Source organism: Oncorhynchus keta, chromosome 28 (genome assembly GCF_023373465.1).
Source record: "Oncorhynchus keta strain PuntledgeMale-10-30-2019 chromosome 28, Oket_V2, whole genome shotgun sequence".
Classification (NCBI taxonomy): Eukaryota; Metazoa; Chordata; class Actinopteri; order Salmoniformes; family Salmonidae; genus Oncorhynchus; species Oncorhynchus keta.
The window spans coordinates 10,187,051-10,212,767 of NC_068448.1; the positions used below are offsets into that span (position 1 = coordinate 10,187,051).

Here is a 25,717-nt window from a genome sequence, read left to right on the forward strand (position 1 = left end):
CACACACACACACACACACACACACACACACACAGAGTGCTCTCAATCAACCTCCGTCATGTCAGCGAGGCATGTGGGTCGAGACACAATGAAAATGGCAGTCGATGTCTTTTTACCGAACGAATGGGCAGTGTGTACTCCTATTCATGTTCGCAAAAGCGTTCCCAACCCCACCCCCTGTAAATATACCCTTTTGGCTGCCCTCATAACATTGTCATGTCTTCGTAAATTTGAATCATTGAGTCATCATGGATTTGATTCATGATTCACAATAGAAAACAGAGAGATTGTATGCTCAGCCTAGTGGTTAGAGCGTTGGACTAGTAACCGGAAGTGTTGCAAGTTCAAACCCCCGAGCTGACATGGTACAAATCTGTCGTTCTGCCACTGAACAGGCAGTTAACTCACTGTTCCTAGGCTGTCATTGAAAATAAGAATTTGTTCTTAACTGACTTGCCTAGTTAAATAAATGAAATAAAAAATAGAGTGACATTTCTCAGTTGGTTTTTGTGATCGTGTTGTGTTGTGTCGCGTCGTGTTTTGTTAAAAGAGGAGCGAAGAACTCAGCTGATAGAAAAAGGGAGAAGGCAGAGAAGATCAGCAGCCCAGTTGCCCCTGGAATGGCCCCTGGAATGGCCCCTGGAATGGCCCCTGGAATGGCCCCTGGAATGGCCCCTGGAATGGCCCCTGGAATGGCCCCTGGAATGGCTCCTGGAATGGCTCCTGGAATGGCCCTTGATCTACTGTGGTTCATTCTTCAATTTCATCTCATTATTGTTTTCACATCCCTTTGGACTAAATCGGTGACAAGCCTCCTGAGGTTGAAGAGGCACTGCTGCACCTTCTTCACAACGCTGTCTTTGTGGGTGGACCATTTCAGTTTGTCAGTGATGTGTACGCCGAGGATCTTAAAACTTTCTACCTTCTCCACTACTGTCCCGTTGATGTGGATGGGGGGCTACTCCCTCTGCTGTTTCCTGAAGTCCACGATCATCTCCTTTGTTTTGTTGACACTGAGTGTGAAGTTATTTTCCTGACACCACACTCCGAGGGCCCTCACCTCCTCCCTGTTGGTAATCAAGCCTACCACTGTAGTGTCGTCTGCAAACTTGATGACTGAGTAGGAGGCGTGCATGGCCACGCAGTCATGGGTGAACAGGGAGTACAGGAGAGGGCTGAGAACGCACCCTTGTGGGGCCCCAGTGTTGAGGATCAACGGGGTGGAGACGTTGTTACCTACCCTCACCATCTGGGGGCGGCCCGTCAGGAAGTCCAGGACCCAGTTGCGCAGGGCTTAGTGACGAGTTTGGAGGGTACTATGGTGTTAAATGCTGAGCTGTTGTTGATGAACAGCATTGTCACATAGGTATTCCTCTTGTCCAGATGGGTTAGGGCAGTGTGCAGAGTGATTGGGATTGCGTCGTCTGTGGACCTATTGGGGCAGTAAGCAAATTGGAGTGGGTCTAGGGTGTCAGGTAGAGTGGAGGTTATATGGTCCTTGACTAGCCTCTCAAAGCACTTCATGATGACGGAAGTGAGTGCTACGGGGCGATAGTCATTTAGCTCAGTTACCTTAGCTTTCTTGGGAACAGGAACAATGGTGGCTCTCTTGAAGCATGTGGGAACAGCAGACTGGGATAAGGATTGATTGAATATGTCCGTAAACACACCAGCCAGCTGGTCTGCGCATGCTCTGAGGACGCTGGGGATGCCGTATGGCCGGCAGCCTTGCGAGGGATAACACATTTAAATGTTTTACTCACGTTGCCTGCAGTGAAGGAGAGCCTGCAGGTTTTGGTAGCGGGCTGTGTCAGTGGCACTGTATTGTCTTTAAAGCGAGCAAAGAAGTTGTTTAGTTTGTCTGGGAGCAAGATATCGTGGTCCGCGCCAGGGCTGGTTTTCCTTTTGTAGTCCTTGACTGACTGTAGACCCTGCTACATACCTCTTGTGTCTGAGCCGTTGAATTGCGGCTCTACATTTGACCCCTCTGTCTTCTTGATCGGTCTTTGGAAATATTAGCATATTGACAACAACAATTATTATTGATAACTAACTAGTGGATTTGCTTTTGATTCCCAGCACCACAATAGAAAGGTAAACATGCAATTAGCATTTGATTGGAAAATGTTCTTATATTCCCACATTCAGTGACACAAAATGTCCAGTAGACATTTCTATCAGGAATCAAGGTAAGACCCAAGTGCAGACTGTGTGAAGTAACAATGTCTATTGTAACCACAGGGACATGCAGAGGCCAATGTACAGGACGGCAGGCAGGCTCAGGGTCAGGTCAGGTCAGGTCAGGCAGAGGTCGGTAATCCAGAGCAGAGGCCTATGTACAGGACGGCAGGCAGGCTCAGGGTCAGGTCAGGTCAGGCAGAGGTCGATAATCCAGAGCAAGAGCAAAGGTACAGGACTACAGGCAGGCTCAGGGTCAGCGACAGGCAGTGGTCAGGTGGGCGGGTACAGGGTCAGGACAGGAAAAGGTCAAAAACCAGGAGGACGAGGAAAAAGAGAGACTAGGGAAAAAACAGGAGCTGAGACAAAACGCTAGTAGGCTTGAATAAACAAGAAGGACTGGCAACAGACAGACAGACAGACAGAAAACACAGGAAAACATACACAGGGGATAATGGGGAAGATGAGCAACACCTGGAGGGGGTGGAGACAATCACAAAGACATGTGAACATTTCTGAGGTGGCAGATTTCCACGTTGTGTGAAAAAGTAGCCATCTGAAATACATAGTAGTATTATTAATAGAGGTAGTAGTAATAGTAGTAATAGTAGTAATACTAGTGATAGTAGTAATAGTAGTAATAGTAGTAATAGTGGTAATAGTAGTAATAGTTATAGCAGTAATAGTAGTAATACTAGCAATAGTAGTAATAGTAGTAATAGTGGTAATAGTAGTTATAGTAGTAATAGTAGTAATAGTGGTAATAGTAGCTATAGTAGTAATAGTAGTAATACTAGTGATAGTAGTAATAGTAGTAATAGTAGTAATATTGGCAATAGTAGTTATAGCAGTAATAGTAGTAATAGTAGTAATAGTAGTAATAGTAGTAATAGTGGTAATAGTAGTTATAGCAGTAATGCTAGTGATAGTAGTAATAGTAGTAATACTAGTAATAGTGGTAATAGTAGTTATAGCAGTAATAGTAGTAATAGTAGTAATAGTGGTAATAGTAGTTATAGCAGTAATAGTAGTAATACTAGTAATAGTGGTAATAGTAGTAATACTAGTAATAGTAGTTATAGTAGTTATAGTAGTAATAGTAGTAATATTAGTAATAGTAGTAATAGTTATAGTAGTAATAGCAGTAATAGTAGTAATAGTTATAGTGGTAATAGCAGTAATAGTAGTAATAGTAGTAATAGTAGTTATAGCAGTAACAGTAGTAATAGTAGTAATAGTAGTAATAGTAGTAATAGTAGTTATAGTAGTTATAGTAGTAATAGTAGTAATAGTAGTTATGGTAGTAATAGTAGTAATAGCAGTAATAGTAGGAATAGTAGTAATAGTAGTTATAGTAGTAATAGTAGTAATAGTAGTAATGATAGTAATAGTAGTTATAGTAGTAATAGTAGTAATAGTAATAATAGTAGTAATAGAAGTAATAGTTCTAGTAGTTATAGTAGTAATAGTAGTAATAGTAGTAGTTAGTAGTTATAGTAGTTATAGTAGTAATAGTAGTAATAGTAGTAATAGTAGTAATAGTAATAATAGTAGTAATATAAGTAATAGTTCTAGTAGTTATAGTAGTTATAGTAGTAATAGTAGTAGTTAGTAGTTATAGTAGTTATAGTAGTAATAGTAGTAATAGTAGTAATAGTAATAATAGTAGTAATAGTAGTAATATAAGTAATAGTTCTAGTAGTTCTAGTAGTTATAGTAGTAATAGTTATACTAGTGATAGTAGTAATAGTAGTAATAGACACCTGAAACCCCACCTCTTTAAGGAATACCTAGGACAGGATAAGTAATCCTCCTCACCCCCCTTTAAGATTTAGATGCACTATTGTAAAGTGACTGTTCTACTGGATGTCATAAGGTGAATGCACCAATTTGTAAGTCGCTCTGGATAAGAGCGTCTGCTAAATGACTTAAATGTAAATGTAAATGTTATAGTAGTAATAGTAGTAATAGTAGTAATAGTTATAGTAGTAATAGCAGTAATAGTAGTAATAGTAGTAATAATTATAGTAGTAATAGCAGTAATAGTAGTAATAGTAGTAATAGTAGTAATATTAGCAATAGTAGTAATAGCAGTAATAGTAGTAATAGTAATAGTGGTAATAGTAGTAATAGTTATAGCAGTAACAGTAGTAATACTAGTAACAGTAGTAATAGTAGTAATAGTGGTAATAGTAGTTATTGCAGTAATAGTAGTAATAGTAGTAATAGTAGTAATAGTGGTAATAGTAGTTATAGCAGTAATAGTAGTAATAGTAGTAATAGTAGTAATAGTGGTAATGCTAGTGATAGTAGTAATAGTAGTAATACTAGTAATAGTGGTGATAGTAGTTATAGCAGTAATAGTAGTAATAGTAGTAATAGTGGTAATAGTAGTTATAGCAGTAATAGTAGTAATACTAGTAATAGTGGTAATAGTAGTTATAGTAGTAATAGTAGAAATATTAGTTATAGTAGTAATAGTAGTAATAGTAGTAATAGTTCTAGTATTAATAGTAGTAATAGTAGTAATAGTTACAGTAGTAATAGTAGTAATAGTAGTAATACTAGTGATAGTAGTAATAGTAGTAATAGTAGTTATAGCAGTAATATTAGTAATAGTAGTAATAGTGGTAATAGTAGTTATAGCAGTAATAGTAGTTATAGCAGTAATAGTAGTAATAGTGGTAATAGTAGTAATAGTAGTAATAGTTATAGTAGTAATAGTAGTAATAGTAGTAATAGAAGTAATAGTAATAGTAGTAATAGTAGTAATAGTGGTAATAGTAGTTATAGTAGTAATAGTAGTAATAGTGGTAATAGTGGTAATAGTAGTTATAGCAGTAATAGTAGTAATAGTGGTAATAGTGGTAATAGTAGTTATAGCAGTAATAGTAGTAATAGTAGTAATAGTGGTAATAGTAGTTATAGCAGTAATAGTAGTATTAGTAGTAATAGTGGTAATAGTAGTTATAGCAGTAATAGTAGTAATACTAGTAATAGTGGTAATAGTAGTTATAGTAGTAATAGTAGTAATATTAGTTATAGTAGTAATAGTAGTAATAGTAGTAATAGTTATAGTAGTAATAGTAGTAATAGTAGTAATAGTTATAGTAGTAATAGCAGTAATAGTAGTAATAGTAGTAATAGTAGTTATAGTAGTAATAGTTGTAATAGTAGTAATAGTAGTAATAGTAGTAATAGTAGTAATAGTAGTAATAGTTATAGTAGTAATATTAGTAATAGTAGTAATACTAATAATAGTGGTAATAGTAGGTATAGTAGTAATAGTAGTAATATTAGTTATAGTAGTAATAGTAGTAATAGTAATAATAGTTATAGTAGTAATAGTAGTAATAGTTATAGTAGTAATAGTAGTAATAGTAGTAATAGTTATAGTAGTTATAGAATTATTAGTAGTAATAGTAGTAATAGTAGTAATAGTTATAGTAGTAATAGTAGTAATAGTAGTAATAGTAGTAATAGTTATAGTAGTAATAGTAGTAGTAGAAGTAATAGTTATAGTAGTAATTGTTATAGTAGTAATAGTAGTAATAGTAGTAATATTAGTAATAGTAGTAATAGTAGTAATAGTAGTAATAGTTCAAGTAGTAATAGTAGTAATAGTTATAGTAGTAATAGCAGTAATAGTAGTAATAGCAGTAATAGTAGTAATAGTAGTAATAGTAGTAATAGTAGTAATAGTTATAGTAGTAATAGTAGTAATATAAGTAATAGTTATAGTAGTAATAGTAGTAATAGTAGTCATAGTAGTAATATTAGTAATAGTAGTAATAGTAGTAATAGTAGTAATAGTAATAGTAGTAATATTAGTAATAGTAGTAATAGTAGTAATAGTTCAAGTAGTAATAGTAGTAATAGTTATAGTAGTAATAGCAGTAATAATAGTAGTAATAGTTATAGTAGTAATAGTAGTAATAGTAATAATAGTGATAGTAGTAATAGTAGTAATAGTAGTTATAGCAGTAATATTAGTAATAGTAGTAATAGTAGTAATAGTAGTAATAGCAGTAATAGTTATAGCAGTAATAGTAGTAATAGTGGTAATAGTAGTAATAGTAGTAATAGTAGTAATAGTTATAGTAGTAATAGTAGTAATAGAAGTAATAGTAATAGTAGTAATAGTAGTAATAGTTATAGTAGTAATAGTAGTAATAGTTATAGTAGTAATAGTAGTAATAGTTATAGTAGTAATAGTAGTAATAGTAATAATAGTTATAGTAGTAATAGTAGTAATAGTTATAGTAGTAATAGTAGTAATAGTAATAATAGTTATAGTAGTAATAGTAGTAATAGTAGTAATAGTAGTAATAGTAGTTATAGCAGTAATATTAGTAATAGTAGTAATAGTTATAGTAGTAATAGCAGTAATAGTAGTAATAGTAGTAATAGTAGTTATAGTAGTAATAGTAGTAATAGTTATAGTAGTAATAGTAGTAATAGTAGTAATAGTAGTAATAGTTATAGTAGTAATAGTAGTAATAGAAGTAATAGTTATAGTAGTAATAGTAGTAATAGTAGTAATAGTAGTAATAGTAGTAATAGTAGTAATAGTTATAGTAGTAATAGTAGTAATAGAAGTAATAGTAATAGTAGTAATAGTAGTAATAGTAGTAATAGTAGTAATAGTTATAGTAGTAATAGTAGTAATAGAAGTAATAGTTATAGTAGTAATAGTAGTAATAGTAAGAATAATTATAGTAGTAATAGTAGTAATAGTTCAAGTAGTAATAGTTCAAGTAGTAATAGTTATAGTAGTAATAGTAGTAATAGTAGTAATAGTTATAGTAGTAATAGTAGTAATAGTTATAGTAGTAATAGCAGTAATAGTAGTAATAGTAGTAATAGTAGTAATAGTTATAGTAGTAATAGCAGTAATAGTTATAGTTGTAATAGTAGTAATAGTTATAGTAGTAATAGTAGTAATAGTAGTAATAGTTATAGTAGTAATAGCAGTAATAGTAGTAATAGTTATAGTAGTAATAGTAGTAATAGTTATAGTAGTAATAGTAGTAATAGTAGTAATAGTAGTAATAGTTATAGTAGTAATAGCAGTAATAGTAGTAATAGTAGTAATAGTTATAGTAGTAATAGCAGTAATAGTTATAGTAGTAATAGTAGTAATAGTTATAGTAGTAATAGCAGTAATAGTAGTAATAGTTATAGTAGTAATAGTAGTAATAGTTATAGTAGTAATAGTAGTAATAGTAGTAATAGTTATAGTAGTAATAGCAGTAATAGTAGTAATAGTAGTAATAGTAGTAATAGTTATAGTAGTAATAGTAGTAATAGTTTTAGTAGTAATAGCAGTAATAGTAGTAATAGTAGTAATAGTAGTTATAGTAGTAATAATAGTAATAGTTATAGTAGTAATAGTAGTAATAGTAGTAATAGTTATAGTAGTAATAGTAGTAATAGTTATAGTAGTAATAGTAGTAATAGTAGTAATAGTAGTTACAGTAGTAATAGTAGTAATAGTAGTAATAGTAGTTATAGTAGTAATAGTAGTAATAGTTATAGTAGTAATAGTAGTAATAGTAGTAATAGTTATAGTAGTAATAGTAGTAATAGTTATAGTAGTAATAGTAGTAATAGTTATAGTAGTAATAGTAGTAATAGTTATAGTAGTAATAGTAGTAATAGTAGTAATAGTAGTAATAGTTATAGTAGTAATAGCAGTAATAGTAGTAATAGATATATTAGTAATAGTAGTAATAGTTATAGTAGTAATAGTAGTAATAGTAGTAATAGTTATAGTAGTAATAGTAGTAATAGTAGTAATAGTTATAGTAGTAATAGCAGTAATAGTAGTAATAGTTATTGTAGTATTAGTAGTAATAGTTATAGTAGTAATAGTAGTAATAGTTATAGTAGTAATAGTAGTAATATTTATAGTAGTAATAGTAGTAATAGTAGTAATAGTTATAGTAGTAATAGTAGTAATAGTAGTAATAGTTATAGTAGTATTAGTAGTAATAGTTATAGTAGTAATAGTAGTAATAGTAGTAATAGTTATAGTAGTAATAGTAGTAATAGTTATAGTAGTAATAGTAGTAATAGTAGTAATAGTTATAGTAGTAATAGCAGTAATAGTAGTATCAAAAGCGTTCAGTACACTGCTCGGCTATGTTCTGAATATCGATTACTTCTGTGAAGGGGACAGTGAAAGTTCTGGTAGGAGCCAGAAATGTTAAATGACTAATAATACAATGAATTAGACAAGACTAAATAACAAACTGTATGCACGAGAGAGGGAGAGAGGGAGCGTGAGAGAGAGGGAGAGAGGGAGCGTGGAGAGAGAGGGAGAGAGGGATAGAGCGAGAGAGGGAGCGTGAGAGAGAGGGAGAGAGGGAGAGAGGGAGAGAGGGAGAGAGGGAGAGAGGGAGCGTGAGAGAGAGGGAGAGAGAGGGAGAGACGGAGAGAGGGAGAGAGGGAGAGAGGGAGAGAGGGAGCGTGAGAGAGAGGGAGAGAGGGAGAGACGGAGAGAGGGAGCGTGAGAGAGAGGGAGAGAGAGGGAGAGACGGAGAGAGGGAGAGAGGGAGAGAGGGAGAGAGGGAGCGTGAGAGAGAGGGAGAGAGGGAGAGAGGGAGCGTGAGAGAGAGGGAGAGAGGGAGAGAGGGAGCGTGAGAGAGAGGGAGAGAGAGGGAGAGACGGAGAGAGGGAGAGAGGGAGAGAGGGAGAGAGGGAGAGAGGGAGAGAGGGAGCGTGAGAGAGAGGGAGAGAGAGGGAGAGACGGAGAGAGGGAGAGAGGGAGAGAGGGAGAGAGGGAGCGTGAGAGAGCGAGTGATGCAGACACAAAGGGAAATAGGGAGCGAGATAGAACGAGAGAGGCACCACAGTCTAATGAGCTTACCGCAGGCCCCTGTTCTCTGACCATCCATGTAACTGCCTGGCAACCTGGTAATTGGGTCAGTCAATAGCCCCGTGTAGCTGGGAGGGCGGCTGGCTGGGGAGAGCTGAACTGGGGAGAGCTGAACTGGGGAGAGCTGAGCTGGGAGAGCTGAGCTGGGGAGTGCTGAGCTGGGGAGAGCTGAGCTGGGAGGGCGGCTGGCTGGGGAGAGCTGAGCTGGGGAGAGCTGAGCTGGGGAGAGCTGAGCTGGGGAGAGCTGAGCTGGGGAGAGCTGAGCTGGGGAGAGCACAGCATAGCAGAGGAGTTAAGTGTCTGATGAGAGTCCTCACCATGGTGGGGAATGTGGGCGATATGAGCAGGCAGGGAGGGAGGCAACACCAGTCTGGCCCTGGTCTGGCATCATGGAGTAAGACGGTCCGTGGTGGGTGGGCTATCCACTGTAATACACCAAGCTGGGCTAAAGGGAAATCACGGGATGGAGTTCCAAAATGGTTTATTGTCTTACATTGATTTCTTTTTCACTGGCTTCATGTTTATCACGACATTGTTCGAACACACGTCACTTCTCATATGAGAAGTGACGTGTGTCATATCATATCGGATATGTGTCATATCGTATTGAAACTTGTGAGCGTTTACCTCATGCCATATGGGTTTGGACTAAGTGTGTTGCTACAGACTTGTGAGCGTTTGTCTCATGCCATATGGGTTTGGACTAAGTGTGTTGCTACAGACTTGTGAGCGTTTGTCTCATGCCATATGGGTTTGGACTAAGTGTGTTGCTACAGACTTGTGAGCGTTTGTCTCATGCCATATGGGTTTGGACTAAGTGTATTGCTACAGACTTGTGAGCGTTTGTCTCATGCCATATGGGTTTGGACTAAGTGTGTTGCTACAGACTTGTGAGCGTTTGTCTCATGCCATATGGGTTTGGACTAAGTGTATTGCTACAGACTTGTGAGCGTTTGTCTCATGCCATATGGGTTTGGACTAAGTGTATTGCTACAGACTTGTGAGCGTTTGTCTCATGCCATATGGGTTTGGACTAAGTGTGTTGCTACAGACTTGTGAGCGTTTGTCTCATGCCATATGGGTTTGGACTAAGTGTATTGCTACAGACTTGTGAGCGTTTGTCTCATGCCATATGGGTTTGGACTAAGTGTGTTGCTACAGACTTGTGAGCGTTTGTCTCATGCCATATGGGTTTGGACTAAGTGTATTGCTACAGACTTGTGAGCGTTTGTCTCATACCATATGGGTTTGGACTAAGTGTATTGCTACAGACTTGGGAGCGTTTGTCTCATGCCATATGGGTTTGGACTAAGTGTATTGCTACAGACTTGTGAGCGTTTGTCTCATGCCATATGGGTTTGGACTAAGTGTATTGCTACAGACTTGTGAGCGTTTGTCTCATGCCATATGGGTTTGGACTAAGTGTGTTGCTACAGACTTGTGAGCGTTTGTCTCATACCATATGGGTTTGGACTAAGTGTGTTGGTACAGACTTGTGAGCGTTTACCTCATACCATATGGGTTTGGACTAAGTGTATTGGTACAGACTTGTGAGAGTTGTATGGCTGGACTCTGTACAGTCCCAACGTCTAACAGCTGTATGGCTGGACTCTGTACAGTCCCAACGTCAAACAGCTGTATGGCTGGACTATGTACAGTCCCAACGTCAAACAGCTGTATGGCTGGACTATGTACAGTCCCAACGTCTAACAGCTGTATGGCTGGACTCTGTACAGTCCCAACGTCAAACAGCTGTATGGCTGGACTCTGTACAGTCCCAACGTCAAACAGCTGTATGGCTGGACTATGTACAGTCCCAACGTCTAACAGCTGTATGGCTGGACTCTGTACAGTCCCAACGTCAAACAGCTGTATGGCTGGACTATGTACAGTCCCAACGTCAAACAGCTGTATGGCTGGACTATGTACAGTCCCAACGTCTAACAGCTGTATGGCTGGACTCTGTACAGTTCCAACGTCAAACAGCTGGAGACATTCCATATACGATCTCTGAGATCTATTATACGGTGGCTAGACAAGATTTCCAACCTGAAAGCAATGCAAAAAGTCAACAACACCAGCATTGAGGCTAAAATCTTAAAGGCACAGCTCTGATGGACCGGCCCTGCCATCACACCATCACACCATCAGGATGGACCGGCCACACCATCACACCATCAGGATGGACTGGCCACACCAATACACCATCAGGATGGACCGGCCACACCATCACACCATCACACCATCAGGATGGACCGGCCACACCATCACACCATCAGGATGGACCGGCCACACCATCACACCATCACACCATCAGGATGGACTGGCCACACCAACACACCATCAGGATGGACCGGCCACACCATCACACCATCACACCATCAGGATGGACCGGCCACACCATCACACCATCAGGATGGACTGGCCACACCATCACACCATCAGGATGGACCGGCCACACCATCACACCATCACACCATCAGGATGGACCGGCCACACCATCACACCACCAGGATGTCTCAACACTACTACACCATCAGAATGTCTCAACACTACTACACCATCAGAATGTCTCAACACCACCACACCATCAGAATGTCTCAACACCACCACACTACCACACCATCAGAATGTCTCAACACCACCACACCATCAGAATGTCTCAACACCACCACACCATCAGAATGTCTCAACACCACCACACTACCACACCATCAGGATGTCTCAACACCATCACACCATCAGGATGTCTCAACACCACCACACCATCAGAATGTCTCAACACCACCACACTACCACACCATCAGGATGTCTCAACACCACCACACCATCAGGATGTCTCAACACCATCACACCATCAGGATGTCTCAACACCACCACACCATCAGAATGTCTCAACACCACCACACCATCAGAATGTCTCAACACCACCACACCATCAGAATGTCTCAACACCATCACACCATCAGGATGTCTCAACACCACCACACCATCAGAATGTCTCAACACCACCACACCATCAGAATGTCTCAACACCACCACACCATCAGAATGTCTCAACACCACCACACCATCAGGATGTCTCAACACCATCACACCATCAGGATGTCTCAACACCACCACACCATCAGAATGTCTCAACACCACCACACCATCAGAATGTATCAACACCATCAGGATGTCTCAACACCACCACACCATCACACCATCAGGATGTCTCAACACCACCACACCATCAGGATGTCTCAACACCACCACACCATCAGAATGTCTCAACACCACCACACCATCAGAATGTCTCAACACCACCACACCATCAGAATGTATCAACACCACCACACCATCAGGATGTCTCAACACCATCACACCATCAGAATGTCTCAACACCACCACACCATCAGGATGTCTCAACACCACCACACCATCAGGATGTCTCAACACCATCACACCATCAGGATGTCTCAACACCACCACACCATCAGGATGTCTCAACACCACCACACCATCAGGATGTCTCAACACCATCACACCATCAGAATGTCTCAACACCACCACACCATCAGGATGTCTCAACACCACCACACCACCACACCATCAGAATGTCTCAACACCACCACACCATCAGAATGTCTCAACACCACCACACTACCACACCATCAGGATATCTCAACACCACCACACCATCAGGATATCTCAACACCATCACACCATCAGGATGTCTCAACACCACCACACCATCAGAATGTCTCAACACCACCACACCATCAGAATGTCTCAACACCACCACACCATCAGAATGTCTCAACACCACCACACTACCACACTACCACACCATCAGAATGTCTCAACACCACCACACCATCAGAATGTCTCAACACCACCACACTACCACACCATCAGAATGTCTCAACACCACCACACTACCACACCACCACACTACCACACTACCACACCATCAGAATGTCTCAACACCACCACACTACCACACCATCAGAATGTCTCAACACCACCACACCATCAGAATGTCTCAACACCACCACACTACCACACCACCACACTACCACACCATCAGGATGTCGCAACACCACCACACTACCACACCACCACACTACCACACCATCAGGATGTCTCAACACCACCACACTACCACACCACCACACAATCAGAATGTCTCAACATCGCCTTCCAAGATGTGCTACACCAGAAGACAAGCCGACCCCCCAAAAAAAACTATTCAAAGACAACCTGAAACACAACCCCAAGTTTTGCCAACTCCAGCCGAGCCAATTAACAGAAGTTTCCTCTAACCAATCCACCTGTCACTCCAAAACCCTCATAGAAGTTGACAATTTAGGGCTCTTTTTAATCTGTAAAACTGAAGCGTTACAGATTCCGTGAGAGAAATGTAAAGGGGATTTCCAATTAAGCCGACATAAGCAGCGTTTACCGTGAAGGCAGTAAACTCTCGGTAAACGTTACCTTTTCAATTTAAATCACGCTGTAAAGCTGAACTTCCATGATGCTGATTGAATAGAACCCTTAGAGCAGGACAGACACAACCATCTAACTGCAGCCAGAGGAAAGCATTACTCCTGCACAACTGGACCAACAACAGGGAAAGCACATCTGTCCCACATGCCTCGGAGTCTGTGCTTCAAAACTCAGACCCCTGAGCTATTCAAGAACCCACAATATACCAAAGTGACGTGCACGAGTTGTCATCGTGGAAACTGACAGACTACCAGAGAGAGGAAGAGAGAGGAAGAGACTCTCAACTCAAAGCTAGAAATAAAAGCCTGCACCGGGACATGAAACCACATCTTACACACCAGAGTACAACACCTTACTACTGTTTAAGTCAAAAGCCCGACATGCAGAGACACAGCACTATAGTAAGGGTATGATAAGGCTTGCAGTGAAGCCACATGGACACGTCTGGTAAGCAAGGGTGTGTGTGTACATTCAATTAATGTTTACATCAAATTGTACAATGTCCCACTACAGGGATGGTCAACTTTGATGGGAGTGGGGGCCACACAAAAAAACGGAACTGGTCATGAGCGGCCAAAGTGGCTCGGGGGTTTATGTACCCACATCAATAACCACACATTCAGTCAGAGCCGGCCCTAAGCAACAACATGGGTTGTTCCTTTAGGGACTCTATTCATACTTATCGCGGAAATGTAGTGTTACAGTGTGGCTGTCACGACTCCGACCGAAGGACACTCCCCTTCCCGTTCGGGTGGCGCTCGGCGGTCGTCATCGCCGGCCTACTAGCTGCTACTGATTATTTCCTCCCCCTCCTTATGTGTTGATTGAGTGCACCTGTTTTGAGTTAGGTAGTAAGGCTTTATTAGTCAGAACCCGCAGGGATTAATTATTGTGACCGTCTGTTTAGTGTACTTGTGTGCACATCTATGGGTTTTGTGTTTTTCCCATTTTGTGGGTTTTCTCTGGACCGTTTAAGTCCCCCTGTTTGGGGGCATTTGTGTGTTCATTACGCCCTGTGTGTTCGTGAGGGTTGGCTTATGTTTGCCGTTTGTCGGTGCATTAAAATAGCACTCACCTGAACTCTCTGCTTCCTGCGCCTGACTCCTCACCCACTACACTCAGATCGTTACAGTGGCCTTTGGGTGGTGTTACAGTGTGGCCTTTGGGTGGTGTTACAGTGTGTCCTTTGGGTGGTGTTACAGTGTGTCCTTTGGGTGGTGTTACAGTGCGTCCTTTCGGTGGTGTTACAGTGTGTCCTTTGGGTGGTGTTACAGTGTGTCCTTTGGGTGGTGTTACAGTGCGTCCTTTCGGTGGTGTTACAGTGTGTCCTTTGGGTGGTGTTACAGTGTGTCCTTTGGGTGGTGTTACAGTGTGTCATTTGGGTGGTGTTACAGTGTGTCCTTTGGGTGGTGTTACAGTGTGTCCTTTGGGTGGTGTTACAGTGTGTCCTTTGGGTGGTGTTACAGTGTGTCCTTTGGGTGGTGTTACAGTGTGTCCTTTGGGTGGTGTTACAGTGTGGCCTTTGGGTGGTGTTACAGTGTGGCCTTTGGGTGGTGTTACAGTGTGTCCTTTGGGTGGTGTTACAGTGTGTCCTTTGGGTGGTGTTACAGTGTGGCCTTTGGGTGGTGTTACAGTGTGGCCTTTGGGTGGTGGACCATTGTTGATATACAAGGGAAACTGTTGAGCATGTAACACTCAGCAGCGTTGCAGTTCTTGACACAAACCGGGGCGCCTGGCACCTACTACCATACCCCGTTCAAAGGCACTTAAATATTTTGTCTTGCCCATTCACCCTCTGAAAGGCACACATACACGTCTCAAGGCTTAAAAATATTTCTTTAACCTGTCTCCTCCCCTTCATCTACACAGATTGAAGTGGATTTAACAAGTGACATCAATAAGGGACCATAGCTTTCACCTGGCTTCACCTTGTCAATCTATGCCACTTGTAGTATGAACACTTGAATAAGAAAAACGGTCAAATGTTTCCTTAGAAAAGTAGAATCTTGATTGGGTGAAGCTAGATACATTATAACGGTGATTCTGCCACGACCAGGACTGTAACTGAATGGTGTTAACTCTCTGTCTGATTCCTTAAGAGCAAACGTCATCCTCTATCTTTGAATTTGATGCATTTAATGTTCAATTCATGAGCTATTCAGTAAGACACAATGAGTCAATGCCTTTGTAACTCTGCCAAAGTATCAGTGATTACCGGTCGTGAAGTGAATTGAGTAATACTCCCTATACATTCGAATAGGGTTTTTGTTGTTGTTGCAAAAGGTGGGTAAACGCTTGTACAAAAATATTATTCTAAGTCATTGCAATGTGCAGAAAGTGTGACGTCCGAGGCCAAACTGATGGTCACAAGCAAGAAACACAACAGCTGTTAATAAGAAAGAAATGTGGGTCATTTCATCTGGACAAACAACTTTATTTCTGCTAATGCATCTATACACTGTACATTCAGTCACTGTGGTATATAAGCATAGCTATTTCCAAACATAATCTCATAAAGTCCTTTACTTTACAATATAGTCCGTGTTGTGAGAGGGTGTCGATGGATGGGGGGGAGGGGGCAAGGGAGAGGAAGGAGTAGATAAATAAGCCAAGCGTTTTCCTCATACTATATATGCGTCATTAATAAACGAGAAAGCATACATTTACCTCTTACATAAAAATATTTCTAGAATTGTAAAGTTGATATAGTATTAGCAGCAGCGTAGGGCTAAAAATATCCATGAGGATGGGGAAAAAACCTGCGAGGTGGCGATAGTTCTTGTGTGACCCATTTCTACCATTACTTGATGAAACATTGAATTTGGCCTTACTGCTATTAACCCATAGAAACAGTATTGAATAACACATTCCATACAGTGCCTTCAGAAAGTCTTCACACCCCTTGACCTTTTCCACATTTTGTTGTGTTACAGCCTGAATTTAAAATGGATTACATTTAGAGGTTTTTTTTTGTCACACAATACCCCGTAATGTCAAAGCGGAATTATGTTTTCCGAAATTTTAACAAATTAGAAAAGAAAAGATGAATTGTCTTGAGTCAATAAGTATTCAACCCCTTTGTCATGGGAAGTCTAAATAAGTTCAGGAGTAAAAATGTGCTGAACAAGTCACATAATATGTTGCATGGACTCACTCTGTGTGCAATAATAGTGTTAAACATGACTTTTGAATGACTACCTCATCTCTGTACCCCACACATACAATTACGTGTAAGGTCCCTCAGTCGAGCAGTCAATTTCTAACACAGATTCAACCACAAAGACCAGGGAGGTTTTTCAATGCCTCACAAAGGGTACCTATTGGTAGATGGGTAAAAAAACAGACATTGAATATCCCTTTGAGCATATTAATTACACTTTGGATGTTGTATCAATACACGCAGGCACTACAAAGAGGCGTCCTTCCTAACTCAAATGACGGAGAGGAAAGAAACCACTCTAGGATTACACCATGAGGCCAATGGTGACTTTTAAAAAAGTATAGAGTTTAATGGCTGTGATAGGAGACAACTGAGGATGGATCAACAATATTGTAGTTCTCCACAATACTAACCTAATTGACAGAGTGAAATAACTTTTTGTCCTGAATACAACATATTACTGAGTACAATTCTCCATATTTTCAAGCATAGTGTGGCTGCATCATGTTATGGGTATGCTTATAATCGTTAAGGACTTTTCAGGATAAAAAAGAAACAGAATGGTTCTAAGCACAAGCAAAATCCTAAAGGAACATCTGGTTCAGTCTGCTTTCCACCAGACACTGGGAGATGTATTCCCCTTTCAGCAGGACCATAACCTCAAACACAAGGCCAAATCTACACTGGAGTTGCTAACTAAGAAAACACTGAATGTTCCTAAATGGCCGAGTCAGATTTGACTTAAATCTACTTGAAAATCTATGGCAAGACCTGAAAATGGTTGTCTAGCAATGATCAACACCCCATTTGACCGAGCTTGAAGATTAAAAAAAAATAATGATGGGCAAATGTGGCACAATCCAGGTGTGGAAAGTTCTTAGAAACGTACCCAGAAAGACTCACAGCTGGAATTGCTGCCAAAGGTACTTCTACAAAGTATTGACTCGGGGATGAGAATACTTATGTAAATTAAGATATTTCTGTACTTCATTTTCAATAAATTAGCAGAATTGTCTAAAACATGTTTTCACTTTGTCATTATGGGGTTTTGTGAGTAGATGGGTGAGACAAAACATATATTTAAAACATGTTTTATTCAGGCTGGAACACAACAAAATGTGGAATAAGTCAAGGGGTATGAACACTTTCTGAAGGCACTGTACACTATCTGATATTGAATATATTGTAAAAAATATAAGGAACTGCTGAAAAAAGTATTTCAATATAAAGACCTTACAGTAAAATAAAAATCAAAATAATTGGATAAGCAACATGTTTACATAAACATAAACATGTTTACATCTACATAGAGAATATTCTCTAATGCAATAACTGTTTTTGAAACATTGGTTAAAACACAAGCCAAAACAAAACAAGATAGCTGTGAGAAAAGATTTGTTTTGGATAAAAAAGAAACACCATGTACATATATAATACAATATTGTAAAAATGAAAGATTATATACACTTGTAAATTCTTATTTTTAAATATTCACACTGGCTAGTTTTATATGTTCTACTGTTATTGCTTCTTCTTTGTCCTCCATTTAGCAAAATGGTTCTTATTTAAAAAATAATAAATCATTTATCAGTTTTTTTCTTTTACTTGGGAGCAAAGAGCCAATGTCATCATCTTCTCCCTTTTTTGTTGTAGAAAACCATGAAAAGGAAACTACAAATATCAATTCACTCGAGTGTAAAAACAACTATAAAATGTACCAATTTTAGGTCTGCAAAAGTCACAGACTCAGTGTCAGTCTCTAAATAACATTGGCCTTTCTAATGTTTGTTAAGACATGGGGCTTGGACATAATGCCTTCTTCACTAGTTAGAGATGTCCACCTTTGGATAGACAGACCAAATCACATAAAAATGGTAGGTCATCGTTTTCTACAACCTAGAGTGAACCTCATAATACCGCATAGCTATGGTATCTGTTGACATGCATATCTCAAAAAGAACATTTCTGAATGAATTAAAGGGATCATTCAAAATGCCTCATTAGATTTTTTTTTTTTTTTTTTACAATTATAAGTCGTTAAATTGTTTCTGCTCAAAAAGAAGAAGAGTAAATGTAATTACCGCCTTAAACTGCATTGGGTTAGAAATACTGGGGGGAAAAAGCTGCATCTTGTAGCTTGAGCCATGTAGTCAAGTCAGGCCTATCCAGAGGGATAGTGCAGAGAGAAGAGAGAATGAAAATGTCCCCTCCGTCGACAGTGTCTGCACTGTGTGACAGGCGTGACATCTGCACTATGACGGTAATGACATCCCATGGGTGGAGTTGACTCTTGAGCACGTTCCTACTGAGGCCAAATACAAACAGTTACTTCATCGCCAGTGTTCCTGATCTGGAAAACCCTCTGCCCACTTTCAGGCACTTGAGGTTGTCCAGCATTGTGTTGGAACTTCAGGTTGTGTTTTTTTGCGTGTACGTGTAAAGTTATTTTTGTTGAACTATGTAATGAACATGGTTAGATTCTTCTAGAAAAGACAGGCTTGCTGTACAACACAATTACAATCCTTACATGTACAGTATCAATGCCCAATAATGACTATATGCATGGCAAACCTTCTCAAATGTCATGCATATGAATGAAAATATATGAGTTTTCTATTGGAAAAAAAGGAACATAAGAAACAAGCCATAAAAATATCCCACATTTAAAACAACAACATCAACAACCAAAGGAAAAAAGCATAAACACAATGTACATTGTAATTAGCATTGTTCCCATTCTAAACTGGAGCATTAGAAAATGTATTTTTTATTAATCATCTATATCATTTTTTATTAATCCTCTTTATGTTTTTTTTTTCTGGTAAATATATGAGCAATGTGTCTTCAGACTGTCATAATCACTGCCTTCCCATGATTGGTCTAAAAGCACTGTGTTTCACACCTTGGAACATGATTGGTCTAAAAGCACTGTGTTTCACACCTTGGAACGTGGATGAATCGTTGTCCTATTAATAAATAGCAACATTTTAGGAGAGTTGGGCGCCCATGACATTTTCTCTTTTGCAACCCTACATCCCACTGTCTTTAATTGTTAATTGACAACACAAATGGTATGATTAGTGCCAAACTGTATCAGCAAGCAAGCATGTAGACCCCTTTTCTCTCTTTTTATTTACAATATTTTGTCTTAAACACATGATTACATTGCATTTAAATGAGTTGCATATAATAACGAAATGCTCACTTGGATTTGTATTGTTGTTGTCATGGATATATCCTCTCCAATGTAAGATTGAAGACAATAATGGGAGTATAAGGCATTATAACAGTATTTTGTAATGACAAAGTGCGATTCATTATTGTATAAAAAAAAAAACACATATATATATATATATATTTACATACCATCATTTAATTAAAAAATAAAATGTTGTGGTTCTGGCTAAAGGCGCCACTTCCAGCCCTAAAATCATAGTATTCAAAAATTGTATTTTCGATCTTCATTTGAGCAAGTCATGCCAACTCTCGCTAATCAAATGGAAAGCAGTAAAGCCGGGTTCAGCTAGTTTTAACCAACAGTCCCAGGGGGAAACCCAGCAGAAGTCATGTGTACAAATCTGGGCTTCAGATTGCACCCAGATACAAAATTATCACAAAGTTTATCTTTATAAGATAAGACTTTTGGGTTTTAACCCAAATGCTCACAAACACATAATGAAGACAAGTGTGTATGCTGTTTCGGTGTGCTTGTGTGAACATCTCTTGTTGTTAATATCTAAATGAAATGCTCACTCTAAGAGGTGTGCCAGAACACACAGATACAGCACCCGTGTCTAAGAGAGAAAACATCTAGTCCAATGCAATCCTCTGACCCCTTCCATAGTAAACTTCATGATGTATTAATGGAATAGTAGACAAGCGTTATACTTTTCCTCAATGGATCAGAATGGCCTCCTCTACACACCGACTAACCATGATGGCACTGGTGGTAGTTTGTCTTGCTTGCTGTCTGTTAATATTTTTTATAAATCCATATTTTTTTTGTCTCCAAGCTCTTATAGCACAAAGAAGCAAAGAAAATGTTTTCGTACATTTTCTTTTACATATCGTTATGCAGTCTCTTAAATAGCTTATAAGGTCATGAAATTCTCCAACTTCTTCACAGGAAACGAAGCAGAAGCCCTGCTGGGGCACGCCTGAGGAGTCCAGTCTTACTTCCTGGCTCCTCTGCCATTTTGACAGCCCTCCATTTTGTCTCTAAACAGGCCAGTTGTAAAATTATTGTATTGTTATCTTTTTTTTTTTTATCATAGAAAAGTTTTTATCCAAAATGTTCACCAGTTTCTGTCTCAGAAAATACAGGCTCAACAAAATGTTGTGCTAAATATATATATATATATATATATTTTCTTCCGATCCAATTTTCAGTTTGTGGAGGAGAGGTGCGTTTCAGTGCTTGTCCTAGTAACAACTTGGTACATGTACAAATACCAACAACTAGTAACAACTTGGTACATGTACAAATACCAACAACTAGTAACAACTTGGTACATTTACAAATACCAACAACTAGTAACAACTTGGTACAAATGTACAAATACCAAGTTTGATTTCCTTTGTTTCTCTCTCCAAGGATGCATCCAAGCACTCTGTGTGAGGATGGATACACGCACACACAGAGGTTTGATATTTCTACTTTTCTCTATTCTGTGTCGGTGGTCTCAGGCGTAGTTTTATTTTGGGTGCTGATAGTGGGGGATTGGCGAGGGGTTGTTCATGGGAAGGGTTAGTTGTTGACGGGGTTGTCCTCGTTAGGCGTGTTCTGCTCCTTGGGCCACAGCTGCCGCTGCAGCTCCTTGACCACTCTCTCCAGGTGTTCCCTGGCTTCCCGCTCCTGCAGTAGGTCTGCCCGGAGCTGCTCGCGGTCCGCCTCGGCATGCTGGAGCTTCATCTGCAGGTCCTCGATCTGGAACAAAACAAAAAACACCATTAAGGGTTGAGCTGAGGACCCAGGCTACATGACTGGTGTGTCTACTTTCATCATTTTCTGTTGTTTCTAGTTAACTACCTAATATCATGCTTTGAACTCTTAAAACACACACACACACACACACAAACACTCTCACACACACACTCACATACGCACACACACACACACACACACACACACACACACACACACACACACACACACACACACACACACACACACACACACACACACACACACACACACACACACACACACACACACACACACACACACACACACACACACACACACACACACAGCCAGTGGCCACATCCTTCCCTCTGCTCGTGCAAACCTCTAAGTCTCTCCACATCCTGCTCAGAAACACATTAAGACAAGCCCTAACCCTACCCGAGACACACTACAGTGAACATTGGGACGAGCCCTGACATAGACCTAACTTAGCTGTCTCCCCAAAGCCTGCAAACGCTATAAAAACAATAAACATTTTAAACATTCACTCAAATAAAGGCCTTTATGACAGGGCTTTATGACAGGGCTTTATGGAAGGTTGTTATGACAGGGCTTTATGACAGGGCTTTATGACAGGGCGTTATGGGAGGTTGTTATGACAGGGCTTTATGACAGGGCTTTATGGCAGGTTGTTATGACAGGGCTTTATGACAGGGCTTTATGACAGGGCGTTATGGCAGGTTGTTATGACAGGGATTTATGACAGGTTGTTATGTCAGGGCTTTATGGCAGGTTGTTATGACAGGGCTTTATGGCAGGTTTTTATGACAGGGCTTTATGGCAGGTTGTTATGACAGGGCTTTATGACAGGGCTTTATGACAGGGCTTTATGGCAGGTTGTTATGACAGGGCTTTATGGCAGGTTGTTATGACAGGGCTTTATGACAGGGCGTTATGGCAGGTTGTTATGACAGGGCTTTATGGCAGGTTGTTATGACAGGGCTTTATGGCAGGTTGTTATGACAGGGCTTTATGACAGGGCTTTATGGCAGATTGTTATGACAGGGCTTTATGACAGGGCTTTATGGCAGGTTGTTATGACAGGGCTTTATGACAGGGCTTTATGACAGGGCGTTATGGCAGGTTGTTATGACAGGGCTTTATGGCAGGTTGTTATGACAGGGCTTTATGGCAGGTTGTTATGACAGGGCTTTATGGCAGGTTGTTATGACAGGGCTTTATGGCAGGTTGTTATGACAGGGCTTTATGGCAGGTTGTTATGACAGGGCTTTATGGCAGGTTGTTATGACAGGGCTTTATGACAGGGCTTTATGGCAGGTTGTTATGACAGGGCTTTATTACAGGGCTTTATGGCAGGTTGTTATGACAGGGCTTTATTGCAGGTTGTTATGACAGGGCTTTATGGCAGGTTGTTATGACAGGGCTTTATGGCAGGTTGTTATGACAGGGCTTTATGGCAGGTTGTTATGACAGGGCTTTTGACAGGGCTGGAAAGAGAATTGTTCTTTTTAGAGAAACTACAGATGGGAATTGAGTGTACCTCCCCTTTGTTTTGTCTAATCTACATTTCCCATGATGCTTAACAGGAACTAGACATCTCTTCCTGTTTCCTCTTTGGGTTACACCCATTTATTTTTGACGGAGGAAACATTTTTTTTCTCTTTCCCCATTGACCATGAGAAGACTTAGCCTTGGTGTTAGACAAAAATGATGCAATTACTCTGAGGGCTAGCTTCCGTTCCGAGTCTTTATGTAATCAGACTCAGACTACAGACACTGCTCTGTCTGGGTTTGAGTTGCCCGTGTGTGTGTGTTGTGTGTGTCCTCACCTGTGTGGAGTACTTGGCGCGCAGGCGACCTGCCTCGCAGCCCTTGTCACACACTCTGAGCTGCCGGGCATGCTCCAGCTCCCTCTTCAGATGCACGCGCGACTCGTTTGCCTCCTTTATCTTTTTCTCGCTCTCGGCACGAAGGCGCTCAATCTCCTTCCTCAGGTTCCGCTTGGCCTCCGTGGCCTCCCTGAGCTTCTCTTTCTTAGCCAATCGCAGGAACTCCAACTCCTAGGGAACAATTCACACATGAGCTAAATAGAGGTTGCATTACTGAGTTGGCGTCAACTCATTAGCATTCCTGAGTAGCATTAAACCTATTCAAGGACGCTAACATCAAACAACAAGCTAGCTGTTGACATTGAGCCTGGGGAAACCCCGTTGAACTTTGAACCTTCTGAAAGTCATAGCGAACTCCTGGAAAACAGATAAAGAGCTATAGTTAAACAAAAGGTTATGAAAGCTCAACCCAAACACAATGTAAGCATAATGTAAGGTTACGATTGTGGAAGGCATTGTTCTGCACAACGTATTCAACTGTTTTTTAAGACATAAGACAAATCAAGTCAAGGGCGGCAGGGGTTTCAGTCAAGTGGTTTCAGTCGATGATACATTCATATGAAGATCAAGAAACAGAGCTTTACAAGAAAAAACCTGTTCTATTACACCACAGCCCAGTGTTTACTAGAGGTCAAGGGTTAAGGAGATGAGAGGGCGAACAGAAGTGAGGTTTCCTTCCTCTTTGAAACTGAGAGACTAACAGATTTCTGGTGTGTGTGTGTGTGTGTGTGTGTGTGTGTGTGTGTGTGTGTGTGTGTGTGTGTGTGTGTGTGTGTGTGTGTGTGTGTGTGTGTGTGCGTGCGTGCGTGCGGAAACTCACTTGTCATGGGAACCTAACTGCCAGGACAAGCGTATCTGTCTTCAAGCTTTGTTAGCTACCTCGTTAAAATAACCCAACTACAATCCTCCAGTCTACTTCTTGCTCAATTTACAAAATGTCCTGTCTGGTAAGTTAAGTACAACTTTGAACAAGAGTGATTGCTCACTCTCAACTGGCTGCTGTTTTAAACTGAGACGTTTGTTGTGTTAGTGTTACTCATCTCTATCTCCAGACAATGACTTAACGTGAGGCCAAGTGGAACGCAGTCATTCAAGAATGTTTCGTCTTGGGAGGATGCACGTTGTGTACCATCGCACACACACACATTTGTCGCTCGTTTCAAAAAACAATTATTGGTATCTTTCCAAGACCAAAATAAAATGGAAGTCAACCCCGTCTGCCTTCGCAGCAACATCCGTTTGTCGGTTGTTTTTTGCCAAGTCATGGTGTAAGCTGCCAGGCCTCTGAGTTAGAGCACTTCTGTGTTAGTTGCCAAGTCATGGTGTAAGTTGCCAGGCCTCTGAGTTAGAGCACTTCTGTGTTAGTTGCCAAGTCATGGTGTAAGTTGCCAGGCCTCTGAGTTAGAGCACTTCTGTGTTAGTTGGCAGGCCTCTGAGTTAGAGCACTTCTGTGTTAGTTGCCAAGTCATGGTGTAAGCTGCCAGGCCTCTGAGTTAGAAGACTTCTGTGTTAGTTGCCAAGTCATGGTGTAAGCTGCCAGGCCTCTGAGTTAGAACACTTCTGTGTTAGTTGCCAAGTCATGGTGTAAGCTGCCAGGCCTCTGAGTTAGAAGACTTCTGTGTTAGTTGCCAAGTCATGGTGTAAGCTGCCAGGCCTCTGAGTTAGAAGACTTCTGTGTTAGTTGCCAAGTCATGGTGTAAGCTGCCAGGCCTCTGAGTTAGAGCACTTCTGTGTTAGTTGCCAAGTCATGGTGTAAGCTGCCAGGCCTCTGAGTTAGAGCACTTCTGTGTTAGTTGCCAAGTCATGGTGTAAGCTGCCAGGCCTCTGAGTTAGAGCACTTCTGTGTTAGTTGCCAAGTCATGGTGTAAGCTGCCAGGCCTCTGAGTTAGAAGACTTCTGTGTTAGTTGCCAAGTCATGGTGTAAGTTGCCAGGCCTCTGAGTTAGAAGACTTCTGTGTTAGTTGCCAAGTCATGGTGTAAGCTGCCAGGCCTCTGAGTTAGAAGACTTCTGTGTTAGTTGCCAAGTCATGGTGTAAGCTGCCAGGCCTCTGAGTTAGAAGACTTCTGTGTTAGTTGCCAAGTCATGGTGTAAGCTTTGCCAGGCACTTTCCCCTCTGTCTAGCAAGACTTTGTGGAAATTAAGCTTACACTGGCATTGTACAGTAGCCAAGGCATTAGTAAAAACAGGGCTA

At 40.2% G+C, this 25,717-nt stretch overlaps 1 protein-coding gene across 1 annotated transcript in view; it reads right to left on the bottom strand.

Annotated features, from left to right (window-relative positions):
• Positions 1 to 17,033: 17,033 nt before the first annotated feature.
• LOC118374849 (ski oncogene-like) overlaps positions 17,034 to 25,717 on the bottom strand; it is an 11,805-nt gene continuing 3,121 nt past the window's right edge. The window contains exons 4-5 of the mRNA XM_052484760.1: positions 23,466 to 23,696; positions 17,034 to 21,636 (exon numbers count right to left, since the gene is read on the bottom strand). Coding sequence (XP_052340720.1) covers positions 21,457 to 21,636; positions 23,466 to 23,696 — 411 coding nt within the window. The 3' untranslated portion in view covers positions 17,034 to 21,456. The remainder of the gene's footprint in view (positions 21,637 to 23,465; positions 23,697 to 25,717) is intronic.